The 24,894-nt window shown below is 33.4% G+C and overlaps 1 protein-coding gene across 1 annotated transcript; it reads right to left on the bottom strand.

The window, feature by feature from the left end:
* Positions 1-7,163: 7,163 nt before the first annotated feature.
* On the bottom strand, positions 7,164-12,078 carry LOC128683399 (uncharacterized). The gene is made up of 2 exons (XM_053769015.1): positions 12,007-12,078; positions 7,164-8,927 (listed from the first exon to the last, which is right to left on the bottom strand). Exons 1-2 carry the CDS (start codon positions 12,028-12,030, stop codon positions 7,653-7,655), a joined length of 1,299 nt encoding a protein of 432 aa, XP_053624990.1. The 5' UTR covers positions 12,031-12,078; the 3' UTR covers positions 7,164-7,652.
* Positions 12,079-24,894: the final 12,816 nt, after the last annotated feature.

Genomic DNA, 24,894 nt, shown 5'->3' with positions numbered 1-24,894 from the left:
TCAATGGCAATGATGGTACAGCTAAACTATAGGGAATATAGAAATGACAACTTAAAAAAAATTTTTCAGTCTGATGAGCATTTTCTGTAGAGGTATAAAAATCGAAGATTTGGAACACCAGACGTAAACCCATGATGGTACAGCTAAACTATAGGAAACATAGAAATGACGCTATAATAAAAGTTGTTCAGTTTGATGAGCATTTTCTGTTTAGATAGACACCTGAAGAAGAGTCATAATAGTTCGGCTAAATTATAGAAATATACTTTTTCAGTCTGATTAGCATCTTCTGTATGTATAGGTATCGTTACATTTGTCTGTACAATTAAATTTATCTAATAATTTTGACTTCTTACCAAAATTGTCGCAAGCATCAGCTAATATTTTAATAAGTCTTCACGTATGAAGTGTTCCGAGCCGTACTGATACGATACGTATACGACCGTTTACTGGGTCGAAAATTTTACAGCGTGAGGCATATCCTTTCGAAGTTTTTATCTTATGGAAAACGATTTTTTCCAATATTCCGGCACCCGAACACGCTATATTGTTGTATATTTTCACAAAACGAATGCTTAAATAATTAACCCGAGCGAAGCCGGGACGCATAAAGGATCTAACGCAAACCATCGATTGAATCACAAGTCCATATCCTTACCAAAATTACATCGTAATATAAGTTATGGTATCCGTGGCATCGTGACATCTTATGTGGCATCCGTAGTATAAATCGAAAAGAGTCTTCAAATAGAAAGTATTACTGAGCATTTATCCCGCCAGAGTGCAGCACTGTGTGTGTGACGTAAATAAAATCTTTGCCGCCTTTTACTAAGTCGATTAAAACGTTTATTTTAGAGTACTTTATTAATCCTTTCATTATGCAAGCATTCGTAAGATCTTCAGTCAAAATCAAGTTTATATCAGTATCGCCACAGCTGTTGACCAAATAATACAAAAAATATTATTTTCAGGACCAGTTAACCGCCCCTCAGTTTTCTCATGGTCTAATACTTAAGACTTAAACGTGTACCCAAAGGCGACAAAGAGCTGCTAAACGTGAAGCTAAAAATCAAATATATGCCGTCATATGAAGTTAACCGTATAGACGGTTTTTTGTATTTATATTTTTGATCTGAGTAGTTTTTGTGTGGAAGTGGTTAATTGATTATGTTGAAGAAATGGTCGAAAATAATATACATATTCCAATCCCACAAATAGTGATAGTGATATCAATAGTGTTAAATGATTATAATAAAGGTATTGTGTTTACAATAGACTTGAATCATTTAGTAAATTCATTTTATGTTCTGAAGGCCTATTCAATAATTTAAATTGTTCCTTTTTCTTTTAAACTCGCACCACGATTGCGTAGAAGATATTTTTGGTCGTAAATCAGCAATAATATTGAAAATTGGCGCTTTTTGCCCCCATTGCCAATGTTTGTGTACCCTAATTATACCAGAAGCGCCATTCTCTAATGTACAGCTTTTTAGGCTGTTTAATGAAACAATATGTTTATTGGGCAAGCTTTGTTGGCTGTCACTATCAATGTCATGACTATTGATCGACTTCCATTTTGTTTTTTTTATGATGATCGTTCTAGGCACAGAAATTAATCAATAAATTTCTGTATTCCTAGGTAAAGACAAGGGGCAAAGATTGAAATGCGCAGAAGTAGTTTTTATAATTCTGCTAGAGCAAATATTCATTAAATTTTGCTGTATTTTCAACAATTTTTATATTTGAGAATTATCAAAATGTCGTGTAAGTAGATTTATCAATGTTAAGTATGTTTAAGTATTTTGATAAAAATAGCTCGCCCTCTCATCCAGCGTTCTTCTGGTTTTTTCATTACCGTTGAGCGTCGAAACCCAAGGTCTGCTTTGTTACTTTTTCGTCTCCACTTCGCACAGTCGTCGGCATTCCTAATATAATATGTTATGGGCATATTATGCAAAGCTCAGCGCAGATGGCGCTACTAGTACAACTAGGGTTAATAAACATTGCCAATTCAATGTTGTTGCAGATTTAGCGACCAAAAATAAACTCCGAAGACTGGTTACACATAAGTTTAGCCGACTAGACCTAGGTGTAACCAGTCTTCGGAGTTTAACCGTAATAGATAGGTACCTAAATACCTAAGTAAGTGGTTGACGACCCGAGGTCACGCGGGTGGAGCTGCGGGCGACATCTATAATCCATATTCATATCCATCCAAAAAAAAATTTTTTTTGTTGTTGTAATGAATAAACTGAAAAACTGCTGAGCCGATTTAGCTGAAATTTGACACAGAGATGGACAAAACCTTTTGGAGTGACATAACTAGGCTAAATTTTTTATTATGGTTTTACCCAAACGAAGCCGGGACGGACCTCTAGTAAATAATATAAGTATTGCACGCATATCGTATAGGTAGGATAACGTAATTTTACGTGATGCACTTATTAGTATAGGATAGCTTTCTTTATTACGTAAATTATTAGCTACCTACACCTACATACGTGCGATGTGGACAGTGCCCCAAATGATTATGTAATTATAATGGAGTACTACGGATCGGAACACATCATTCACACACAACAAAGGATAAGTTATTGATATCTATGGACGGCCATTCTGGCAAGTTACGCCTTGGCATCTTAATTCCATTTAAAATAATATCCAGCAAAGGTAAACTACGGGTCGCTATTTTATTTACAAAATAGATATTTCAATATAATTAAGCAATCTTATTTTAAATTAGGTACTTAGATAAACATTGCAAGTTAATAAGTTTATAAAACTTGGCCTATTATTATTATGGACTCGTGACGTGATGTTAGATTCCTATCTAAGTGTACTTACCTACTTCAAAATCAAACGGAATTCTAAAAGAATCATTACCGTTACACAACACCTGTTTGTTTGTCAAACTAAATTTATATTTTGTTATTTATTTAGTTTAACCATTACATGACATATACAGACTTTAATAAAAATATACTTAATAGGTAGATAAGTACTTACCATAAACAACTTGGAGAGAAAAGAACTGTCTCAAAAATGATACGTAACTTTTGTTTAAAAAAGTAGGTTTAATACGTTCTTTATAATTTAAAAAAATGTCATGAATTAATGAATGAAACCACATCTTCATAGGTAATATAGGTACACGTTCAATTACGTACTACCTAAATTGAAAGGGCTGCATTTAAATCGTTCGGTAAAGGGTGATGGGTAAGCATACAGACTCAAAATTGAACAAACCTGCCGCGTATTGTTACAGCAGTTTTTTCTATATAAAGCAATTTAATGGGCAAGTAATAATATATCATCAGTCCCAATCAGATAGTCAATAGTGTAAAGTGAAAAAATAAACGGAACGGAAATGTACCATTTTCTAGTGGGTTACATTACAATACATAATTTCTTATAAATAGACAGTCGCTTTTTATAATCACAGCCATATAAACTCGATAAGATAAAGGTTCCCACCTTTATCTTGAACAAATGAAGGTATAAATGAACCAACTGAAAGATTTTCTATAAAAACGTGACACCTCGATGCACACACGTAATGTTTATCATCAAGATAGATCACTACGTATAGTAACGTAATGATAAAACAATTGTAATAAATCGCTCATCGCTTTTACTTATAATAACATGTCATAGATTATGTAAAATCTATTTCATGTCATAATAACTAAGTATAGTTACCAGAGGTAGGAGAGTTTACCCAGAGGCCAACTCCTCTCTTCCGCAAAACAGTTCGTGCATTGTTGTGTTCCGGTTTAAAGGTTGAGAGAGGCAAGGAGGTGTAATTACAGGGTACCGTGGCAATCCTAGACCATAAAATCGGCAACACGCCTATGACAACTCTGGTGTTGCAGGCATTGATAGGCTGCGGTGACCACTTACCATCTATTGGCCACATGCCTGTTTTCTTACTTGGTAGACAATAGGTTACAAAACAATAGGTTACAGATAGGTATAGGTAAACAAAATTTTACGTTTCAGTTGGATATTGCACTTTTTTTAATTCATCATTCAGACGCAGCAGAGGTAGAAAACAGTACCTACCTACTTACCATTGACGTCAATAACAATAATCTTGAAGAAAAGATTGGTTTAACAACAGAATCAGCTCCTGTATGAGTACTTATAATTCCTGTATGAGTAATTCAGCGCCCGCTGGTTCACCCGCATGAATTATACGTTAAAAATATCTCTTTATACTTAGGTACTCAAAATTTTATTATTTTAAAATGTTACCATTATTTTATCTTATCTCGTGTGAGCCACTAAGTCCATTCCCGTGCCAAATTTCATCCAGATCAGTTCAGTAGATTTTTTGTGATGAGCATACAAAAATACACTAATTCTCAAAACAATTCTATTTATGGATTCTAAATACCCTATAAAGATTCCTTGTATATTTACCTATCTTGAATATCTAACAAGCATTGACCAGTTACACGATTATTATTATGTTATTATTATGAACATGTTAACTTTCCGAAAGTGGAAAGTTCGGCTAACATTAGTACTCTACCTGTTTTATTACACTGTGACATTAGGTATTAGGTATTAATCATGGTCTTCTCTCCATATTGCCAATCCGAAAGTCTGTTATATAGCTACGCCGATATTGATGATCTTTAGATATAAGTACTTACTTATATGAATAATATATATTAATCTGAAACGATATAATCATTAATTTAATGAAGAAATAAAATATAGATTCTATTTTTAAAAATGCCTTGTCGATCAAATTGTAACTATTCTCCATCATCATCGGATTTTGGGAAAATAAGTTAATATGGAAGCCTCGGTAGGTTAAAACATGGTAAGAAAAGAAAATGTATGTTTAGCTGTGTGGAAGCGGATGTGGCGTCCTGCGGTCCTGAACGAGTGGGTCCCGATACCCAAGCTTAGCTGGCTGGATCAAACATGAGTTTATAAAATATGCAATTAAAAATAAACCATATTAAGAGCAAATAATAACTACACTAATTACTTAATTCTTATTTATTATTCTTTTGTTTTTTTTGTACGTTTGAAAGTAGTTAATCTGTGGTCGTGCCTGTTAACAACGTCAACAGTCACGGACTTACTACGGACGGACTAGTATTTAATTTAACAAAAGACAAAAAAAACTTAGTATTTATCTGTCATTGTCAGTTGTTGTCCAACGGTCATCTTGCCTGCGGGCGGTTATCGATGTCAACGAAATTAAAATATTCCAATCAATACATAATAACAAAACAGTAGAAAAAAAATCCTGTACATTGAATATATTTACATAAAAACAAAATTAGGCAATAGAGTCAAAGCAATGTAGAGAGAATACAATCTCGAATCTTAATTGGAGTAATTTTTCATGTTTGAATCTTCCATAAACAAAAAAATGTCTATTTGTTCAACCTTGGGGTACCTTTAGGTATGTACAATTAAATTTCTCTAATAATTTTAACTCCTTACCAAAAATTGTTAGGCCACGCGAACGAAGTCGCAGGCATCTGATAGTTTATAATATTATCGACTAGAATTTATTATAGTATTCTGAGGATTTTTATATTTTAAAATTGTAAGTTTGTTATTAAACCAAAACATCACAAAAAAAAAGTTCATTTCGGAATCTCTTGCCGGAAATTTGTTTTTTGCTAGTTAACTCCGATGCTTTGATGTAATATAATTTTCGAAAATACGAACTCTAATTAGAGAAGTTAGGTTAGTTATCTAAGTATACCTACTTATTAATGTTTCAAACCCTAACAGATTTACAGCGAAGTTGTTGTGAAATTAGTTTCTCTTGGAATTCAATAAATAAACAAGACAGTCGATAGATAGGTATAATTGGTTTCATATTGATGAAAATCAAGTTACAAAAAAGCTTTCAAAATGAAGGTCAAAATTATTTGTAATGTTTAGGTGTATCAAATTGCAGAAAAATAAGATAGGATAATTCAATCTTTATAACTTCAATCTCGAGAAGTACTCGTAAGTTGATTTGCAACGCACGTGTATCGAAACTGGTTCCCAGCAAATCAAGATGTGAAATATAAAAATACCATATGTTACATAAGTAATACAACCATTGCAACCATATTTATCTTTAACTTTCTCTACAATAATATCTTTATCCAGTAACTACACATATTGCAAGTAGTCAGTAGATTTGATCGAAAATTAACCACAACATAGTAACTCAACCACACGCATGTTTATCCGCATGTGTACGCCTGACCACCTCCAGAACTAACGAACAGAAAACTACTTATAAGTACTACTTTGTAGTACTTTGCAACTTTGCAACTATATTTATACTTTTTTTATTCAACTAAGTATCAGTCATAGGAATAGTAAATCCTTATTTTATGTGGTTTTCCCCGAGATATACCTTTTTGTTGTTTTACGTACCTACAAACTCTGTCTCCTATTCTTTAATTTATTTAGTTTTATACAATTTTATACAAGGTAGCTTTTAGAAAACCAGCCAAACACAGAATTTGTAGTAATTCCTATAATCTAATAGGTGATTTATTTAATCAAATCTGCCAAATTTTCTCTCCCACGCAATTCATTGATACAAAAATATTTATTTTGAATGATGTTGTAATCGAAGTATACGTCTGGTTCACCTGACCAGACATCCTTGACAGGCAGACTTTAGACAGATTTATCCTTGTTGTAGAGAAAAATATGGGGTGAAATATTTTAACTACTTAGGAATTTTTATAATAAGGAACCTACTCCTACCGATTAGTACTTACTTTCCAAAAAAATTGCTCAAAGGTTTAAGAACTAAGCGAACCCGATTCCAATATTTAGGATTTAGTCAGTGAGAGTTATTTAATTTTGGATTTAGTCAGTGAGAGTTATTAGATTTACGGTCTTTATTAAAATCTGAAGGATCTGTACGACGCCACAGATAATGGTGGCGTCTTGTTGATCTTCACTAATATGATTTGCGTGCATAAAACTATATAATTCCTTTGAGTCTGGGTTGGTTTGCTGATCATACATATCTTTCTTCCGGTGAAAAAAAAACACCGTGAGGAACCCCTTACTAGCAGATTGTCTGACAGGAAGTCTAACGTCAGATGTCTTTATATGGTTTGAAATAAAAACTGACACAGTATTAGAAATCGTACTAGGTGGAAATAAATAATAAAATCTATATCATTAAACATTTATTTTATATTTCATTGGCTCCGCTTTATTCTAAGAAATACTTAGTAAAACTTAACAATATACAAATATCAACAATACACAAAATCAGTGGGTACAGAACAGACTTCACCTGTACAAACAGGTAGTGCTGCTTATTAAAACCAGACACACTCAGACTTATCGCTATGGTAACTAATTAATGACTGTTTAAAGCTTCTCATAGAAGAGCTTGAACAAGAACAATCCATTAAGCCCAATCGCATCGCTATTTTTATTTATAGATTCGCATAGCTTTAATAAGCTTCAAATATTTAAAATGTTACCTATATTTTAGCGATACAATTATCCTTAATTTTCCTGTGTCCCTTACAGTCATTTCGAAGTTTTGGGTCATCTGTCCAAGCTCGGGCCGAAAGTCCACGGGGACATACAACTGCCCAAAATCGAACTTATACGACCTTAAGTATTTACAAGTACAGTACATGCATGCAAGTCTATTTAGGGAACTGCCACGTCGTCTGTTCTGACTGCTTAGGTGCCAGCTGTTTAGATGCTTCCTGCGCTAATGATTTTCGATTCCCTGACTTATTGTCGCTTCTGTCCCAACCGTGGGATTCGTGAACGTGCTCATGATGATCAGGCGAAGGGAACCATTCTGATATCCAAACGGGCCTCCATATCTTTTTCACGCCTGGTACCCAAATTTGCTTCCAATCGGGAACCCAAATTTGTTTCCAAGCTGGCTTCCATTCCAATTTTTTATCTGGTACCCAGATCAGTTTCTTCGATGGCTTCCAAATTTGTTGCCAAGCTTCCTTCCAGATTAATTTTTTATCATCAATCCAAATCTGCTTCTTTTCTGTTCTCCAAATTTGTTTCCATTCGTCTTTCCATACCAGTTTTTTGTCGGGAATCCAGATTTGCTTCTTGGCAGGTTTCCAGTATTTCTTCCAGACTGGCTTCCAAATTAGCTTTTTCTTCCAGAGGTCGTGTGATGTATACTCCCAGCCCTCGTGATCCTTGCCCAAATATTTCTCACCAGGAACACCTACCTTAATCCATTCAGGTACAAATATTTTTTTCCATGCAGGCACCTGAATATCCTTCCACCCTGGTACTACTATATCTTTGTACACTGGAACTGTTACCTTTTTCCAATCTGGAACTTTAACTTCCTTCCAAGCTGGTACTTTTATAGGCTTCCATTCTGGTTTATGTATCTTTTTCCAATCGGGTACTTTAATTTCTTTCCAAACTGGAATTTTAGTGGGCACCCAAACCGGCTTCCATATCTTTTTCCATGATGGTCTCCAAATTTGTTTCTTAGCAGGCTTCCAGATCTTTTTCCATCCTGGCTTCCATATTAGCTTTTTCTTCCAATAACCGGGATCATGGTGGTCGTGATGATCATGATGATCTTCATGGTGCTCTTCATGGTGATGCTCCTCGACATGTTGATGGTCATCTACATGATCATAGGGTTCGGTGTGATGGTCGTGATCGTGATGATCGTAGTGATCGTGGTGCTCGTGATCGTGATGATCGTTATCGATCACCTCGTGATGATCGCCGTGAGCATGGAGATCATCATGATCCTGGAAGGGATTGATAAGATCGTGTGGGGGTGCAGGATAATCGTACCCGACGCGCTTCTGTGCAGCATTTACATTCTGTTGTCTATTATCCAACTGCTGTTGTGTTTGTTGATTATGTTGTATCAATGCTTTGCCCGATATTAGAGCGATCTGTAGAATTACCGCGAGGGTAATCTGAAACAAATGAAACATGCTTTATGTAATTAACTTACTTAGTTAATAAAGGAAGCAGAAAACGAGTTCTCAAAAGACTTCAATATTATAAATAAACAACGCATAGCAATTAGATACAAACTTTAAAAACTCGCAGAGCGAATCGGAACAAAGTAATAAAATGCAAAAATACTAGCATAAAATAAAGTAGAGAATGTGAATTAGGATGAGTTACACAGTTATGGCTTTATTACGTCAATATGCAAAGATCATGGATAAGTAGTGCAGTAAACAACAATTTCACTCAATGTTGTTATATAAATTAACGCACTCGTATCATAGATCATTGCGTAATATTGTTTAGATTATGAAGTAAATTAAATATAAACATAAACACACTGTTGGTTATAAATATGATGTAATTTATCAAATCGCTTTAAAATTACAATAATTAAAGTGTCCGGACTTATTTTAGCATGTCTGCTTAAAAAGTGCTGTATTGATTCCAATAGATGTAAAATATCACATTCGAACAAATGCTATATAATATATAATGCTATATAAGCATGTAAAATTAATGATACCTATTGTGTAAACAGGATCTGGTTATGTCATAGGTATGACAATAAAATTATTTGAATTTGGTAAAGCAACCGCCGCTTGAATCACGGCTCATTTCGTAACAGTGCGACGTTTTGGAGACGGAAGGATATCGAATTCGTGACCAGGCAAGATGGTGAGAATTGGGTGAAAGTGCATCTCAGGTTTATTAGCGCAGTTCACACTTGACGCTAAATTCGATACAACACGGACGTTGTTATGCAACTCTTACGCAAACCTCGAACAGGACAGCGACAATGGGTCACTGTTGTACCATGATAGCCTTTTATGAATTAATTACATGGATATTATGTGTATCTGTTATGTGATTTATATTCTAACTAGCGATCCGGCCCGGCATAGCACAATCTAATAGGTCTACAAACCTTCGTTAAATAAATTGTGGAAATAACCGTGAAAACGGACCTTAAGCTTAGAAACAAACCGGCGAAGCGGACGACTTTGTATGCTACTTACGTAGTGACTAGGTTACAAAAGTACCATTGTCAAATGTTCCAACAAAATAATTTAGAATAACTACATAGGTAGAGGAAGTTAAAATCCTATAAACTATGACAATGTATAATTTCCCGTTTAAGTACCTTTATGTACCTTTTTACATTTTAACTGAGCTTGTTGGCTGGAAGATATAGCTTGTTGCTTTATTTCCGTGCTTATTACATAAAGTGATACCTCATCGCAAAGTGCAGATCAAAACTGAATCTCGCGTACTGCATATGTAATTATATTATTATTGTATAATGTCGGCGAAAATATGTCTAAAACTCGTCACAATTTCAAATTGACTCGTAAAAAAACGCAATGACTCTTCACGACGAATTTTGAATTAAAAACGATTTGTAAAGTCGCCATTGAATTTATCCATATATTGTGTCTGTTTGTAAATGCTTTCTCTATATTTGAGTCTACACACTACACACTACACATCACATATCTAATTAGGCAAAAATCATCAGCAAACTCTGCAAAACAATAGATAACATGTACTTAACCGAATCTTTTATTCAGAAATTAGAAATTTACATGCACTTTTTCAAGTCAATTTATACGTTAACGTTAGGTACCTACTATGCAACTAATGGTTCATTCATACTTGTCCAACTGATCTCTACAAATCTTCGATCTAATAGAACAAACAGTAGCGCGCACGCGACGTCCAAATTTTTAGTTACTTTTTAGTTATTTCAACTATATTGCACAAGAAAATATGACGACTTAATGCTGAAAGCATTAATAATAGTCAATCTTTGGGTCTTCAATTATCTTCAATTTCGCGTTACCCCGTAAAAATACCTCCATAAGTCTAAGTAAAAAATAGTTTTCGGTTATGGAGATATTTTATATAATGGTCATACTATATTGTAGTACGTGTATTTACCTACTAAATTATATATTTATTATGTAACTAGTCAAAAACTATAAATACGAAATAAATAGATCTCAATAATAAGTATGACAGTATGGTAGAAATCTCAGAACTCAAATTTTAGCTTGTATTTCGGATACTTATTCCAGAGATCAGAGAAATTATTTCAATGCTAACAATCTAATACGGACTTTTTATAGCCGATATGTATCTAATAGATACATACACTGAACGTGAGACAATAACCGGCACCTAGGTACCCAACAATTACAGCGATTGATGTCTTATAGTGTCTTTGGCATTGAGTAAAAACAGGCAATGCCATTGTTATTGCCAATAGCTGGTTAGCTAGGCCGCTGCCGGGATTTCTTCTTGTTATTCGACGCACCCGGAATCAACTAGATATCTCTAATTCAGCAAAAAACACAAGATTCGATAAAAGTTCCAGTAAGTACCTATATATATTTCAGGAATCGGGGGAACTCTTGATATAAGTAGGTACTGAAGTCTGTGGACGAACCTAATTATTATACCTACATCGCCTCCGCTTTCACAAATATAAGGAATCTAAATGTAGTAAATAATTGTTAGACGCTAAATATCGACATAAGTAGCTACCTACGTTGAAAAACACTATAAAAGATGGTAAAAACGATTCTTGAGAGCAAACTGTGAAGAAGCAACGCGTTGTTAACTCTCATAAAATAATATTAAGATACTTATTTAGTAATGTCACTTTACTAATAAGAATTATTATAATTGCTTGTTATATATAACTCTGAATTATTCTTTTAAATGTACCAGTGTTACACATTTATTTTTCTCTTTGTAAAAAGTGAGAGTTAAATATTTTATGATAAAAAAACCTGGACAAAACAAGTACCTACTCTTGAACCTCAATAATAACAATTTTAAAATTAATATTTCAAAATACTAATAAAATTATAATATAAGTATATTGAATAAAAAACACACTGGCAACGAATAGTAATAAAAAATCGCGACGATCCAAACCGAACAAACACAAACACAGTTTTTCACTTGTTACATCGCGAATTATATCACAAAGCATAATAGTAAAATCCGTCAGGAGTAGAATCAAACAAGACTGACCGCTTGGCTCCAGATCCCTCGCATGATGGGGCGGGGCGGCCGTTGCTCAAGCTGAGACGCCGGAACTGTTTTTACTCTATTAGTTTAGCGCCAGTTTCTCTTTATATATGAACCAGCCTACCCCATAGAGGAGGCGGTGGGGCACAGACCTTCACTTTTGTTTGCGGAACCCTTTGCTGAGAAGCTCGAGCCCCAGGAAGCGTGGGATGTTCGCGAAGCAAGTAAATTTTCTTATATAACTAATTAAGTATTCCTTTGTCCTTAAAAGGGTGTTATTAAAGAGTCAGTTTCAATTTGAACTAAATTAGCTTGTTAATGTTTTACTTATAATATGTTAGGGTTCCGGTTATCTATTGAGTTTATAAGTATTCTTCTGGAATTCGATATATATTGCAAATTATCGTCTCATCTTGAGTTTTTTGTTTTTTTTTGCGTTTAATAAGTACTTTTAAAGGTTTTTATGTTTATGGTTTGTCATTTGGCGATTTACCCAACCCTACCTCTACTAATTTGAAAATTCGCTTTGATGTCTGAAAAGCTAAGATAAATCTAAATATCACTGAAATTACAAAACAAATAACTTATATTAATTTTCGTAGATTTACAAACAGTCTGGTTTTTCTAACACAAAGGAAAAATATCTTTCGATCTTTTCAAAATTAGACTAAGTACACTCACTTAATCCAATTAAAGTAATGAACAGTAGCTATATATCCACATTCATAGCTTATTTTTTTAATATTTGCAAGGTTCGTACATGTGGACGACGAAACATGAAATTTAATAGTGTAACAAGCTTCGACCTATCATAGCAATATAAACATATTAGGATTTTTCCAATACAAAACTTTTACTTAATTAACTATAAGAATAAAAATAGAACTAAGAAACTATAACAATGAAAATAGTTCCAGTTATTTCCAAAAAATGCTAAAATTATAATTCTATACTTTGATTGTTGGACATACTTTATCCACCATCACCATAACAAATCGAATACTTATTAGATACATCCATGATCCAAAGCTAGCTAAAAAATTTAGGGAGGTATTTCTGCACACTACACACAGCTACGCAATCGATTCCTACTTTGTATGTACTAAAACGAAGTACTTTGCGCGATGTGGGCAAAATAGAATGAAAATATTCTGGGAAAAGCTTTCAGACCGGAGCGTGTATGAATAGATTAAAATCAACTGCATTTTATAATTTGAAGTGAAAATAGATTTTTTACTTTATATAGTTACTGGGAAACTATTTACTAGATATATTTAACCGATCGAGCGAAGCGAGCGAGAAGTTCATGGAACATCAAAATCGGTTTAGTCGTTTTTGAAATGTTGACAATTTTGTAAAAAAATATTGTTCGCGAGGTCTAAGTTCGCGACAAACAACTAGTTATATTTGTTTTGTTTTAATCTCCTATTATACTCATAAATAACTAGCAGCCCGTCCCAGCTTCGCTCAAGTAAAACCATAGTAAAACTGACACTGAAATCACCCTATAGATAAATTAAAAGAAAAAAGCTTCTTTTTAGTTTTTTTCTTTTAATTTATTTTTTAATTTTTAGTTATCATTGGCTAGGTTTCTGATTCTGTTCATCTCACTCAAGGTCGTTTGCCGATTAATTTCAAACAGTCTAGCACTTCTATAAGGAGACCTTCTAATGATTTTACCATTATATTATAGGAGAGCTACGGCCACGTATGCTTGACCAGCAGCAAAGAGCCTCTTTTTTACCTTTTTATTCTCAGACCTTTAATTCAATAGCCATACTATAAGAAAGCATAAAAAACTATACATACATACATACATCGACATACTGGATTAAGAGTGCTGTCCAGACTATTTTTCTAATTATTCTCGGCAAGCCCTTTATTTTGATACCCATATTTCAGAAGTGCATAAAAAATTACTATTCCGATATCTTGTTATTCCGTCATATTGGATTTAGAATGACGTCACATTCTTTTTTCACTTACTCTAAGTCCTTTCATTTAATACCCATACAGTAGAAGTGCTTAAAAATAACTATTACGCCATCTTGGATGTTCCGTCACATTGGATTTATAATGACGTCACATTATTTTTCGAGTTAGGTACTCTCAGATTTAATTCAAAATAATAGAAGTTCAGGTTTCGAACCATCAACATCCGATTACCGCTAAGCTGTCTACTAATATCTTTAGTCAACGAAATTTTGAATGGGATTATTCGTTATTTCTTTTTATCCTCATTTCAATACCGTAAAGGTCAAAGGTAAAAAAAGGTCAAGAAATCCTGAAACACGTGTTTCATTGTCATTTCATTTTTGTTGCATAGCATTTATGCCAAGTTTCAAGTAGGTAGATCAAAAGATTTTCCTTATTTTTAATACAAACTTTAATCCCCATTTTTACCCCTTCAGGGTAGATATAGTAATTTTGAAAATTCCATTTTTATCTAAGGACAACGTAATAACCTAAAGCTACTGCCTAAATTTCGCGTTTCTAGCTTCAATGGTTTAGGCTGGGCGTTGATTAGTAAAAATGCTTGTTCTTATATATATATATATATATATATATATATATATATATAGATAATACCTATATTATGCTGAATTTTGTCCACCTCAAACTGGGTAAATATGTATTCCTTAGCTAGATTAAAATGTAGAATCTATATAAATTGAACTTTATTTAGCTAATATATGTATATAGTATATACACGTATGTGTTTAGCTAATATATAAGCGAATTGACATAAAATTGTTTTATATATGTTTAAATTTTGTACAAAAATACACATAACTATTATAAAGAAATATGTCAGTTACATTATAACATCAAAAACTAAAGCTAAATACTTTTTATGAATTTAGATGTTATGATTTACTTTGAATAGGTACTAGCTGATGCCCGCGACTTCGTTCGTGTGGCGGCATAATTTTTCGTAAGGAGTCAAAATTATTAGAGAAATTTAACAGTACAGACAAAGCGTAACGATACCTATACAGAAGATGCTCATACAACTGAAATATATATATATTTCATTAATTTTAGGTTATATAACCTAAAATTTAGCAGGCCCATGGTGACTTCTTCTTCTTCTTCGATTTTTATATATCAACAGGCAGTGCTCATCAAGTTGTTCAACTTTGGTTAAGGCGTTATTTCTATATTAGGAAATATAGAAATAACTCCTTAACCAAAGTTATAGTTTCGCTGGATCATCATGGGTCTCCATCAGGTGTTCTAAATCTTCAATTTTTATACCTCAACAGAAAATGCTCATCAGGCTGAACCACTTTTATTGCCTGTAGTTTAGCTGTGCCATCTTCGGTTTGCATAAGGTATTCCAGATCTTCAATTTTTATATCTCAACATAATTTTATGTTTTTATTGCTCATCATACTAATCTTTTGTTAAGGCGTAATTTCCCTATTTCCTATAGTTTAGTTGGACCATCATTGTTCTCCATCAGGTGTTCCAGTTTTCAAAATCATTTATACCCTATATTTTGCCCAGGCTTAATAGCAATATAACAAAAAAAGTTTTATTCAAATCCGTCCAGTAGTTCCGAAGATTAGCGTGTACAAACCGACAAACAGACAGACATACAGACAGAGGTTTTTTTTTTCAAATTCTTTCTGTGTTACTATGACTCTATCGCCTAATTTTGTTTTTATGTAAATATATTGAATGCACAGGAATTATTTTTCTAGGAATTATTTTATTATACGTATATTGATAATTTTGTTTTTATGTAAATATATTAAATATACAGTACTTTTTTTCTACTGTTTTGTTATATGTTTATTGGTTATAAACCGAACCTAAATAAATTAATTTTAAAAAATCAGCATCGGAGCGTTCTTTCGGTAAAGAAGAATCAGTCGGGTATTTTTTTTTTCTCATCAACAAAAATTAAAAGAAAAATAACCGGACTTAATGCCTTTGGTATGACTAAGGATAGATAGTTGGTCGTGTACCGAGTTACTGTACCAGCTTTGTGATAAAGCCTATTCACATGGCGTCCATCCAGTGCAAAGCGAATCGACGAGACAACACGCCTACTGCAGCGTCGGGTAGGGTTGCCAAATGATCGGGATTCGACAGGATTATTCCTCACATTTCAACATTTCATGATAGCTACAGTGTAAATGTACCTATTGAAAAATTAAAACTTTAATTTTACGGTTTAAAAATAACTTCAATCAAACATGATGAAGTGGTAAAAATGTTGATATAAACTTATTAACTTTTAATGGATACTTTTAAAAAATAAATGTTTCTCCCGATCCAATCTCAAAATCACAACTTATTAACGTTTCGGTCAGATATTTGGGTCGTAATATCTCTTTTGGCAACCCTAACTGCAGCGCAAAAGTAAATTAATCCTGCCAAAAGTTTAATCAAAGTGCTTTGTGAACGGAACCTGTAACCGGGCTTCGTTCGGATTTAATTACAGCCGAATAGGTAGTCTGCACAATCTGTGGTAAACTACTGTGTATTCAGTGAGTAGATAATTATTTAAATTGCTAAAAGCGAAACAAATTGTTTACTGGTCAAAGCTGCATTATGAGTTTCGTTTTCGAACGACTTCAGTTTTATCTGCATTGAGGAATTTCACATTCGTCGTAATTAATTCGTTCGTCGTCTTAGGTCTGCGTTAGGTGTACAATATTTCCTATAGTTTAGCTGTGTTGTTCAACTAACATTGTTCTCCATCAGGTGTTCCAGATTTCAAAATAATTTATACCCTATATGTTGCCTAGTCTTAATAGCTATACAACAAAAAAAGTTTCATTCCAATCTGTTCAGTAGATCCGGAGAATAGCGTGTACAAATAGACAAACAGACAGACTTTTTTTCTACTACTGTTTCTACATCGCGCTATATATATATTTTTAATTATATTAAATGTACACAACTTTTTTACTGTTTTATTATTAAAGTATTGATAATATTACATATACACTAATATTTTAGTCGAGATTATTAGTTTTGAATTATATGTATAAGATATTTAATAACTATTATTATTTATTTTACGGTTGTTAAATCAAATACATATAAATATTATAAGCATTAAATAAAGAAAGTTTCATCGTTGTATTGAATTTGAATGTTTTATGGAATTAATTATAATATGCTGTAGGTTACTGTCGCGTCGTCGCGATGTACTTATATAAATAGCATGGCACACTGACTAAGTTTAAACTAAGCATATTTACAAAGCTTAGAAATATATAACTATTTTACCAACTGTTGCAAATCTATGTTATCAACGGAAAAATAAGTTTTGTGTAACTGTGATAGGTAACTCATAGTTTTATAAAAACTTTAGAAGTTACTGTATTCTATCTGGGCATCTCAATGTTCCTCTTTATTTTACCTTCTACAATGTATCCCTCTTTCTCTCATATAAGCGTTCTCTCAGTTTTTTTTTGTCTATTAACTGTGTAATATTCGGATAAGAATGTAATATTATATAATTTTGTAGTCGCACGCTGCTCTTCTGCTACTGTATACAGTAGCAGCATGTGTCCACTTCATCTTTCATGAAAATTGACTCTTAGCTTCCGTTTATCTTCTTCAGTCTAGATACCATGTGGTGTATAAATTTCAGGAACGTTTTGGTAGTTTCTTCGTATTGAATAGTCTGTAGAAGAAAAAAATTATTTTGTTTTGTTCGTACTCTCGGTTTCCCTCTGCGAGCCTAGGGTCTTTCTTCCTAAATTTGTTTTTCCAAATACCTTGTCTGTACAAAATGAATTTTCTGTCACGGTTTTAATAAATTGTATAATAAATTTCCCTGTTATAAAAGATTAATCTACGCTAAGGAATTTCATTACAATAAGTACTGTCTAGATGAAGCATTATAAGCACAAAGCTAGACTCCAACAATGAAATAGTTCCACCTCTAACTGTTATTACATTTTATTGATTTCATGATTGAATTCTTAAGGGTTTATTGAAGTTATAGTAATGATTAAAATATAAGAAATTGGATAAAAAAATGGCACCATGTGGGCCATAAAGAAGTAAATAAAATACCTACTTAAGGAATGTACGTAAAAAAATGTATAATACTTGTCAATTCAATCATTTAGTAACACAACATATTGAAACTAACTGCCAACGGGCACCGCATTGCATGCATCGAGAAAGCTGCTCTTTGACCCTGGGTAATCGGCGCATTTTCCATCGGAATCGGAAGCAACACAAACATGACCTCTGACTCTGCATCCACTGAGACTGGGAGACGATGTCATGTTTATTTGGTTACATCTACTCATCTGAGATGATACTCATCTGAGTAAATATTACTGCTCTGCCCTGTCTCTGAGAACAGCTTGTTATCGAACACTAAATAACTTTGAACTACTTCAGTAACAACTCGAGCAAGAATCCAATCCTCTGCCTAAGTAAGTACAGTGTTCTATCGAAACCATGTCGCACGACCAATTGTCGTGCACTATTTCGGCCATTCAAACTATTTATTATTATGCATGTTCTATGAATAGTTTATTCAGTACAGTCACTTGCTGTGTCCGTGATCCAATGGATTATGTAAGTGTCCTTGTGGCCGAAGCCGAGAATTCGAGTCAGATCCCACGGTAAGAATCTTGGTATTATAATTATTCTCCCATTGCATGCGAAGGTCAAGCTATCTCCATCATGGTGAATAATCATTTTATAAATATTTTTTGTAATTGTTCCTCATGAGAATATTATCATATTGATATTAATAAATTATAAACCCACTCGGACTAACCCTAGCTTCTATACTATTACACAATGCAATTGTATAAAATAAACACTGTACCGCCATACAGTAAATATGCACTAAGTCTTTTACCGGTGTAAGCAACAAATCGAAATATTATGCAAAACGTAAGCAACCGATGTAAGTTTCACTTCTTCAGGTTGCCTATAGTAAAACCCACATACACAGGTGCAAATTAATACCAACTGTCATGTTATGTTACATGACGAGCAGTTTCAGCAACCACATGAGTTTACACACATATTTTGTACTTACTGATTACCAGCTCTCCGCTTTCTTGAGTGTATAAGTGTGGTAATTAATTTCCATAGAAATCCGTAAAGAACAGATTTTGCATGAAAAAGTTTTCTGTCACTCTCTACGCAAAGCCTGATTAACCAAATACACTTCCTCATTTAGTAAAAATTATACCAAATACTTTTTAACACGTTATTATCTACGTTAGTAGTTTACGTTTTAAAGTATTTTGATGAATAGTGACAAAACTACTATTTAAAGTGTCGAGTACCTGCCAATATAGTATGTCAAAAAAAAAACTATTCATGTGAATATCAAATAAAATCGAACTTGTTCTCTTCTAAGGCTACCTTCCAGAACTATCCTCTGGTGTCGTAAAAAAATTTATAGCATTCATATTGTGTTAGTACTTAGCTAGGTTTTATTAGGTTCACACTAATTACAAACAGATATCATCGCGAGAAGTGAGTTCTCATCTTGTGATAATATTTCAAGAAATTATAGTTATACTATACATATTTTTCAAAATAAATAATTAATCACAAAATTTTACGATAAATAAAACCGAATGATGCTAAAATAACTACTTAAAGTATAGTTAGCCTAGCTAAAAGTGGGTAAATTACCTCAGTATATATATGTACTAAAATTTAAAGTAATTGCGGAAAATATCTTATAAGTGAAGTTATAAGTATACGGATATTCCAGAAGCGTAAAGATTTTCTAAAATGTATTTTTAAAATTCAATCACTTTTACAAAGCATCCCAATAGATTGTGTATAGTGTATGAACGGATAATTACACCCATTAGGTATACTATTGAGAAAGCTACATATCAAGTTGATACCTTGTCCATTTTCGTATACTAAGAGATTAAATAATTCCACATAGGAAGTAAGTAAATTTTCTTGTGACTTGTTAGTCCATCGGTAAACAGGAAAGCGAAGTTGCCGCGGTGTTTCGCAGCTATAAATGTGACAAGTTCTCGAATAGGATCAGGAAGTCTTGCCCAGGAAAGTTCCACCTTCGTCAGTCGAGTGCTGAATGGAAATAGACATTATATAATAGTATACACCTAAGTTCAATCTTATACACTGAAGTTGCGTCCAGATAACTCTTAGGGCGAGTTGCACTGCACGGTCAACTTTAATGTTAACGTGCGCAAATTATGCAACTTTTGTGGCTTGCGCTAAATACCAACGTCTAATTTGACGGCGCATCTCACCCTAGTCATTTTCCAGTCTACCTACAGCATACACCAACGTTTCTGTCTCGGTCGGACTTATTAGGTAATAACAATATGTCTAAATATGTAGTTATGTAGTAAAAAATATATTTTTGGTGTCTTTGATAAAAAACTTTTTTAAAATCAATAAAATTATTTTACTTGTGAGATCGGACTTAGAACAATAAAATCTCTAATAGGATTAGGTATACAATTTGTCAATGTCAGTTATAAGTATGTTAGATACGAAATTGCACACATATAGTTCACTATATGCGTGCACTATGTGCAGTGCGGGTGACCAGACCAAGCGCGGAAGAGGTCCCTCGCGCCAAAACCCGTCCCGGACGCTTTCTCGTGATCTCGTCCTACACCCACCTCACTCGAGCGGTTTAGCGAACTCTTACGCAACACTGCGCCGGATCGCGTAAACAAAAGTAGTGCGCTCTGTGTATTGTCTTTTGTTCTGGAATGGATAAATGCGAAAGTTCGCTCACTCTTTATAGTAAAAAGCTGTTATTATCTTATCTTGTGAGTAATGTTTGTGTCTTTCATAGCTGTTCAATAGTCATTCTTTATGTTATTTTATATGCAGGTTCCTATAAAGATGCATAGTTTTTTTCATTCTTAATTGGAAGTGAAAGACATATCGCATGCAAATTTAGGCGACTTAAATACAGTGTTAGTGAAAATATACTCGAAATTTTTTGAATATATATTAAATATTTTTGTTTTTACATTCAGATAATACTAATTTGCCTACCTACGTATTTATGAGTATAAAACTTTTGAGCCGGATATATGTGACACATAAGACAACAGGAACACCTTAAAATAAAGTTGGTTGCCAAACACATGTTTATAGGAGTTGTTTGAAGAACCCACTGTTGGACACTTGTCAATGATCACGTCCACTTGGCGACGCAACCGCACGCACATCATGTCCGATTGTCTTCGTCATATCATACGCGACCAGATCATGTCACACGATGACCCATTGAGCTCGATTTGCTTAACTTCGACTCACTGTCCTGCACCTGCACTGTGCGGTATGAATGACACACATTTCGTGCATGACGTGACGTGAACAGTAACACGATTACCTTTGAGGAGTTTTAGGGACTGATGTTGTCACCTTTTTTGGTTACGTAAGTAATTTGGTTACAGTTTCAACCATCATCAAAAGAGACTATCATCAAGAGAGAGGTTTCCTCACTATGTCCTTTACCGGAAGCAAGTATCAGTCTATGAAATGTTATATACTTGAGTAAGATTGAGGAAGATATACAAACACTTGTGACACGAGTAATAGGATTCAAATCTTTTGATCATATAAACGATAACGATACAAACAGCTGACGATATTGACCACATGACCAACGCCGCCTCATGTTTAAACTGAATAAATAAAACAACTACCTACTTATCTGCTCAAGTAATCAAAAATTATGAACTTCCGTACAAGCCCTCAGGACAATTGTTATATAAGATAAAAATGTATTACTTACCCTGCCTGACAAGATCAAGCATTTATAAAAGACCCAAATTTATATTATATAAGTTTAACTAGTGTAGAACCGGTTTAAAATTTAAAACCATAATGTGTAACCAGAGCACCAAAGAAAGTTGGGGTATGTTGCTATGTTGCTAAGTACGGTTAAGCATACGGCCAATTCCGGTTCTTACTCTTGTATTGTGCAGACTGTACCCATAGTTGCTAAAGAACTCAAAATTTTCTCAAATTGACACTCAAATATGTATTTTTTTATAGTTTAATAGGCAAACGAGTATGCAGTTCGCCTGATGGTTAGCAAACACCGGATGGTCATGGTCACTGGCCTAATATGTGCGACTTTTTGAGAAATCGATAGATTATTTTCTTGAAAGCCCCCAAAAGAAATATTAAAATTGTAAAGGAACAGTGCTGAGGGAAGTTTATTTCAGTTTTTTATAATTATAGTATTGTATAAAACTATACAACTATTATTATTTACAAATCACAGCTTATTATACAACTACTATTATTACAAATCACAGCTTATTAGGAGGCAGACAAAGCCAAAAACCTTGAATAACAATAAAAATATATATTTCATAATTCAAGAAGATAATTCTCTACTTCATTCATATGCATTCCTACAATTTGTGTGGTCAGATTACGCGTTTATTTTAGGAAAACAAGCAACTTTCACCTTCCTTAATTTGGTATAAGTAAGATATAAGTACATATTGGTAGATATAAGTTCAGTAAGATATAAGTACATATTGGTCATTGAAATAATATAAGTTCTTATATTTATTACAATCTATGTAAACAGATACAGATTCTGGAAAGATAAAAATAACGGTCAGTAGGTAACTATGTAGGTCTGCAGCTATATCATAAAAATAACATCAAACATCATACTCGTATGTAACGCAATCATACAGATTAGTTACTACGCTAAATGACCGTAATTTTTTGTATTTTTACTCTGTTAAACGGGCAATTGCCCTTTTTATATTAGGTAGTCACTTATGTAATACGATTGTTACTAGAACACGTCTGATAAGGAAATCATTTTTCGTCTTCGTCAGGAATCTTCTTAATTTTTAGACGTAAGCCACATAAAACTACTTATTAATTAATTGTAAGTATGTAGGTAATAGTTGTATCTAAATCCATTCTGTTAGCCTATGTTTAGCTTAAAGGGACACACAGAAAGCGGGACGCGACTTTGAGGTACATTAGGTACGTAGGTAGTGATGATGGGTCTCTTTCATATTTTTTGAGGAGTTTATGTTTCTCTGTTTGTAAGCGCAACACACAAAATATACTTAATGATGAATTGCACTTAGGTGCTTAGAGTGTCTTCCCCTAAATCCACTACTAAAGGAAAGAAATAATGCAGGGAAATAAAAATGTATGAATGTTTTTTCGCAATTTTTAATATTGTGTTATCGATTAAAAATGGAAGTTTTGAGAGTGTCCGACTTATCTTTATTATCATCATAACTTATTATCATCTTTTTTGTGGACATAATACGGCACCACCGTCCCAATTCACCATCATCTTGTGAATTCGTTCCTGCCTGGGAAGTTTTGTAGATTTCAAATCAATTTAAATAAAATATAGGTTTATCTGTGATCTATAGATACTTATTATTATCTAGTAGTAGAAAACGTAGGGTAAACCGTTTCGGGGATATTTGCATATTTATTCAAATTTAAAAATAAAATAATTATAATATTTTTTATAATACCCAGAGACGATATCGTAGGTTTTGATCCGCTTCGAGAAACATGACTTGGAAGTAGAAATAAATAAAATTTGAATTTTTCGCACAGTTTAGTCAACTTCAAGGCCGAGTGGTTTATATATAACTAACTAGCTTCTCTCCGGGGCTTCGCTCCCGTGGTATGGGCGATGCTAGATAGGCAGTTTGCTCATTAGACGTTTCGCTTTGTTGGACGTATTACTACTTAGACTTTCTGATCGGCTGGGTTCTAAATACGTACCAAATTTCTTAACAATCCGTCCAGTAGTTTTTGCGTGAAAGAATTACAAACATACATACACACATCCTCATAAATAAACATTCGTATTTACAATATTAGTATTGTTGATGATTTTCGTAAGGACTTATAATTAGGACTCCTGGCTCTCACGCTAAACATGAATCTAACGCGAAACAAAATTAAATCGACAATTGCCAGTTGCTGTCATTAAAAAAAATATTAATTGAATACCTACTATTATATTACTGAATTCATATTTTTACTTCAGACGAATATGGTGCTAGATGACGCTAGAGCGTATGCGTTATGTGACGCTATTATTTCATATAAGTAGTAATCTATCATGCTTTCACTAGCGTCATAGGTCCCAAGATGTAATAATTAACTTGCATTTACCACTTTCCATTTAAAATCTTCAAATTAAACAATTACCCCGATATTCTTCAAATAGTTAAAGCTAACTGCTAAAATAAGTTCCTGTCTTGTTACTATCGCATTTTATAATATTTGCCATTCTCTATTGAAGGAGACAAAACATACTTAGGTACAAGCAGCTTTGCTAAAAATGTACGTATGTTTATATAATAAAATGTTTTAGCTTTTATATTAATATCAGAGAGATATTTCTTCAATTTATATTCCCTGCCATATAAAAAAAACATACCTACCCTTAAGCTGAAGTATTTTCTATCTCTTTCCATGAATTTCAAATATTATAATATAAGTGTGACAGCAAAATATGCTTTAAGTTTTATATTAAAAATCGTCGTACCTATTTATAGTCACTTCGGTATCCGTATGTCAGCCTCAGCAATAACCAATTTTACAAAGATTGTAGTTTGCTTAGTTTTATGACAATCTTTATTTGACATGGCGTTTATGAATGATTGTGGAATATTTAACGTAACTCACATACAAAGGCAAAGATTTTGGATAAGTTATCAAAAATCTTTGTCACATACATTCTTATATCAAATGTTTATTAGGAACAACCATAGATTTATGAAGGGCCCCGCTAGCGGAAAAGAAAAGGAAAATGTAGGTAACACAACTCACGAATACCTACTTCACGGAATAATAAACAACCTACCTATATAGACAAAGTGGCACCTGTCTGTCATATTTTTAATGCCTACCGATACTAGGCATTCCCTT

The sequence above is a fragment of the Plodia interpunctella genome, chromosome Z (genome assembly GCF_027563975.2).
Source record: "Plodia interpunctella isolate USDA-ARS_2022_Savannah chromosome Z, ilPloInte3.2, whole genome shotgun sequence".
NCBI lineage: Eukaryota > Metazoa > Arthropoda > Insecta > Lepidoptera > Pyralidae > Plodia > Plodia interpunctella.
Note: the sequence above shows the minus strand (reverse complement) of the source record. Positions and strands in the feature narration are given on the sequence as shown.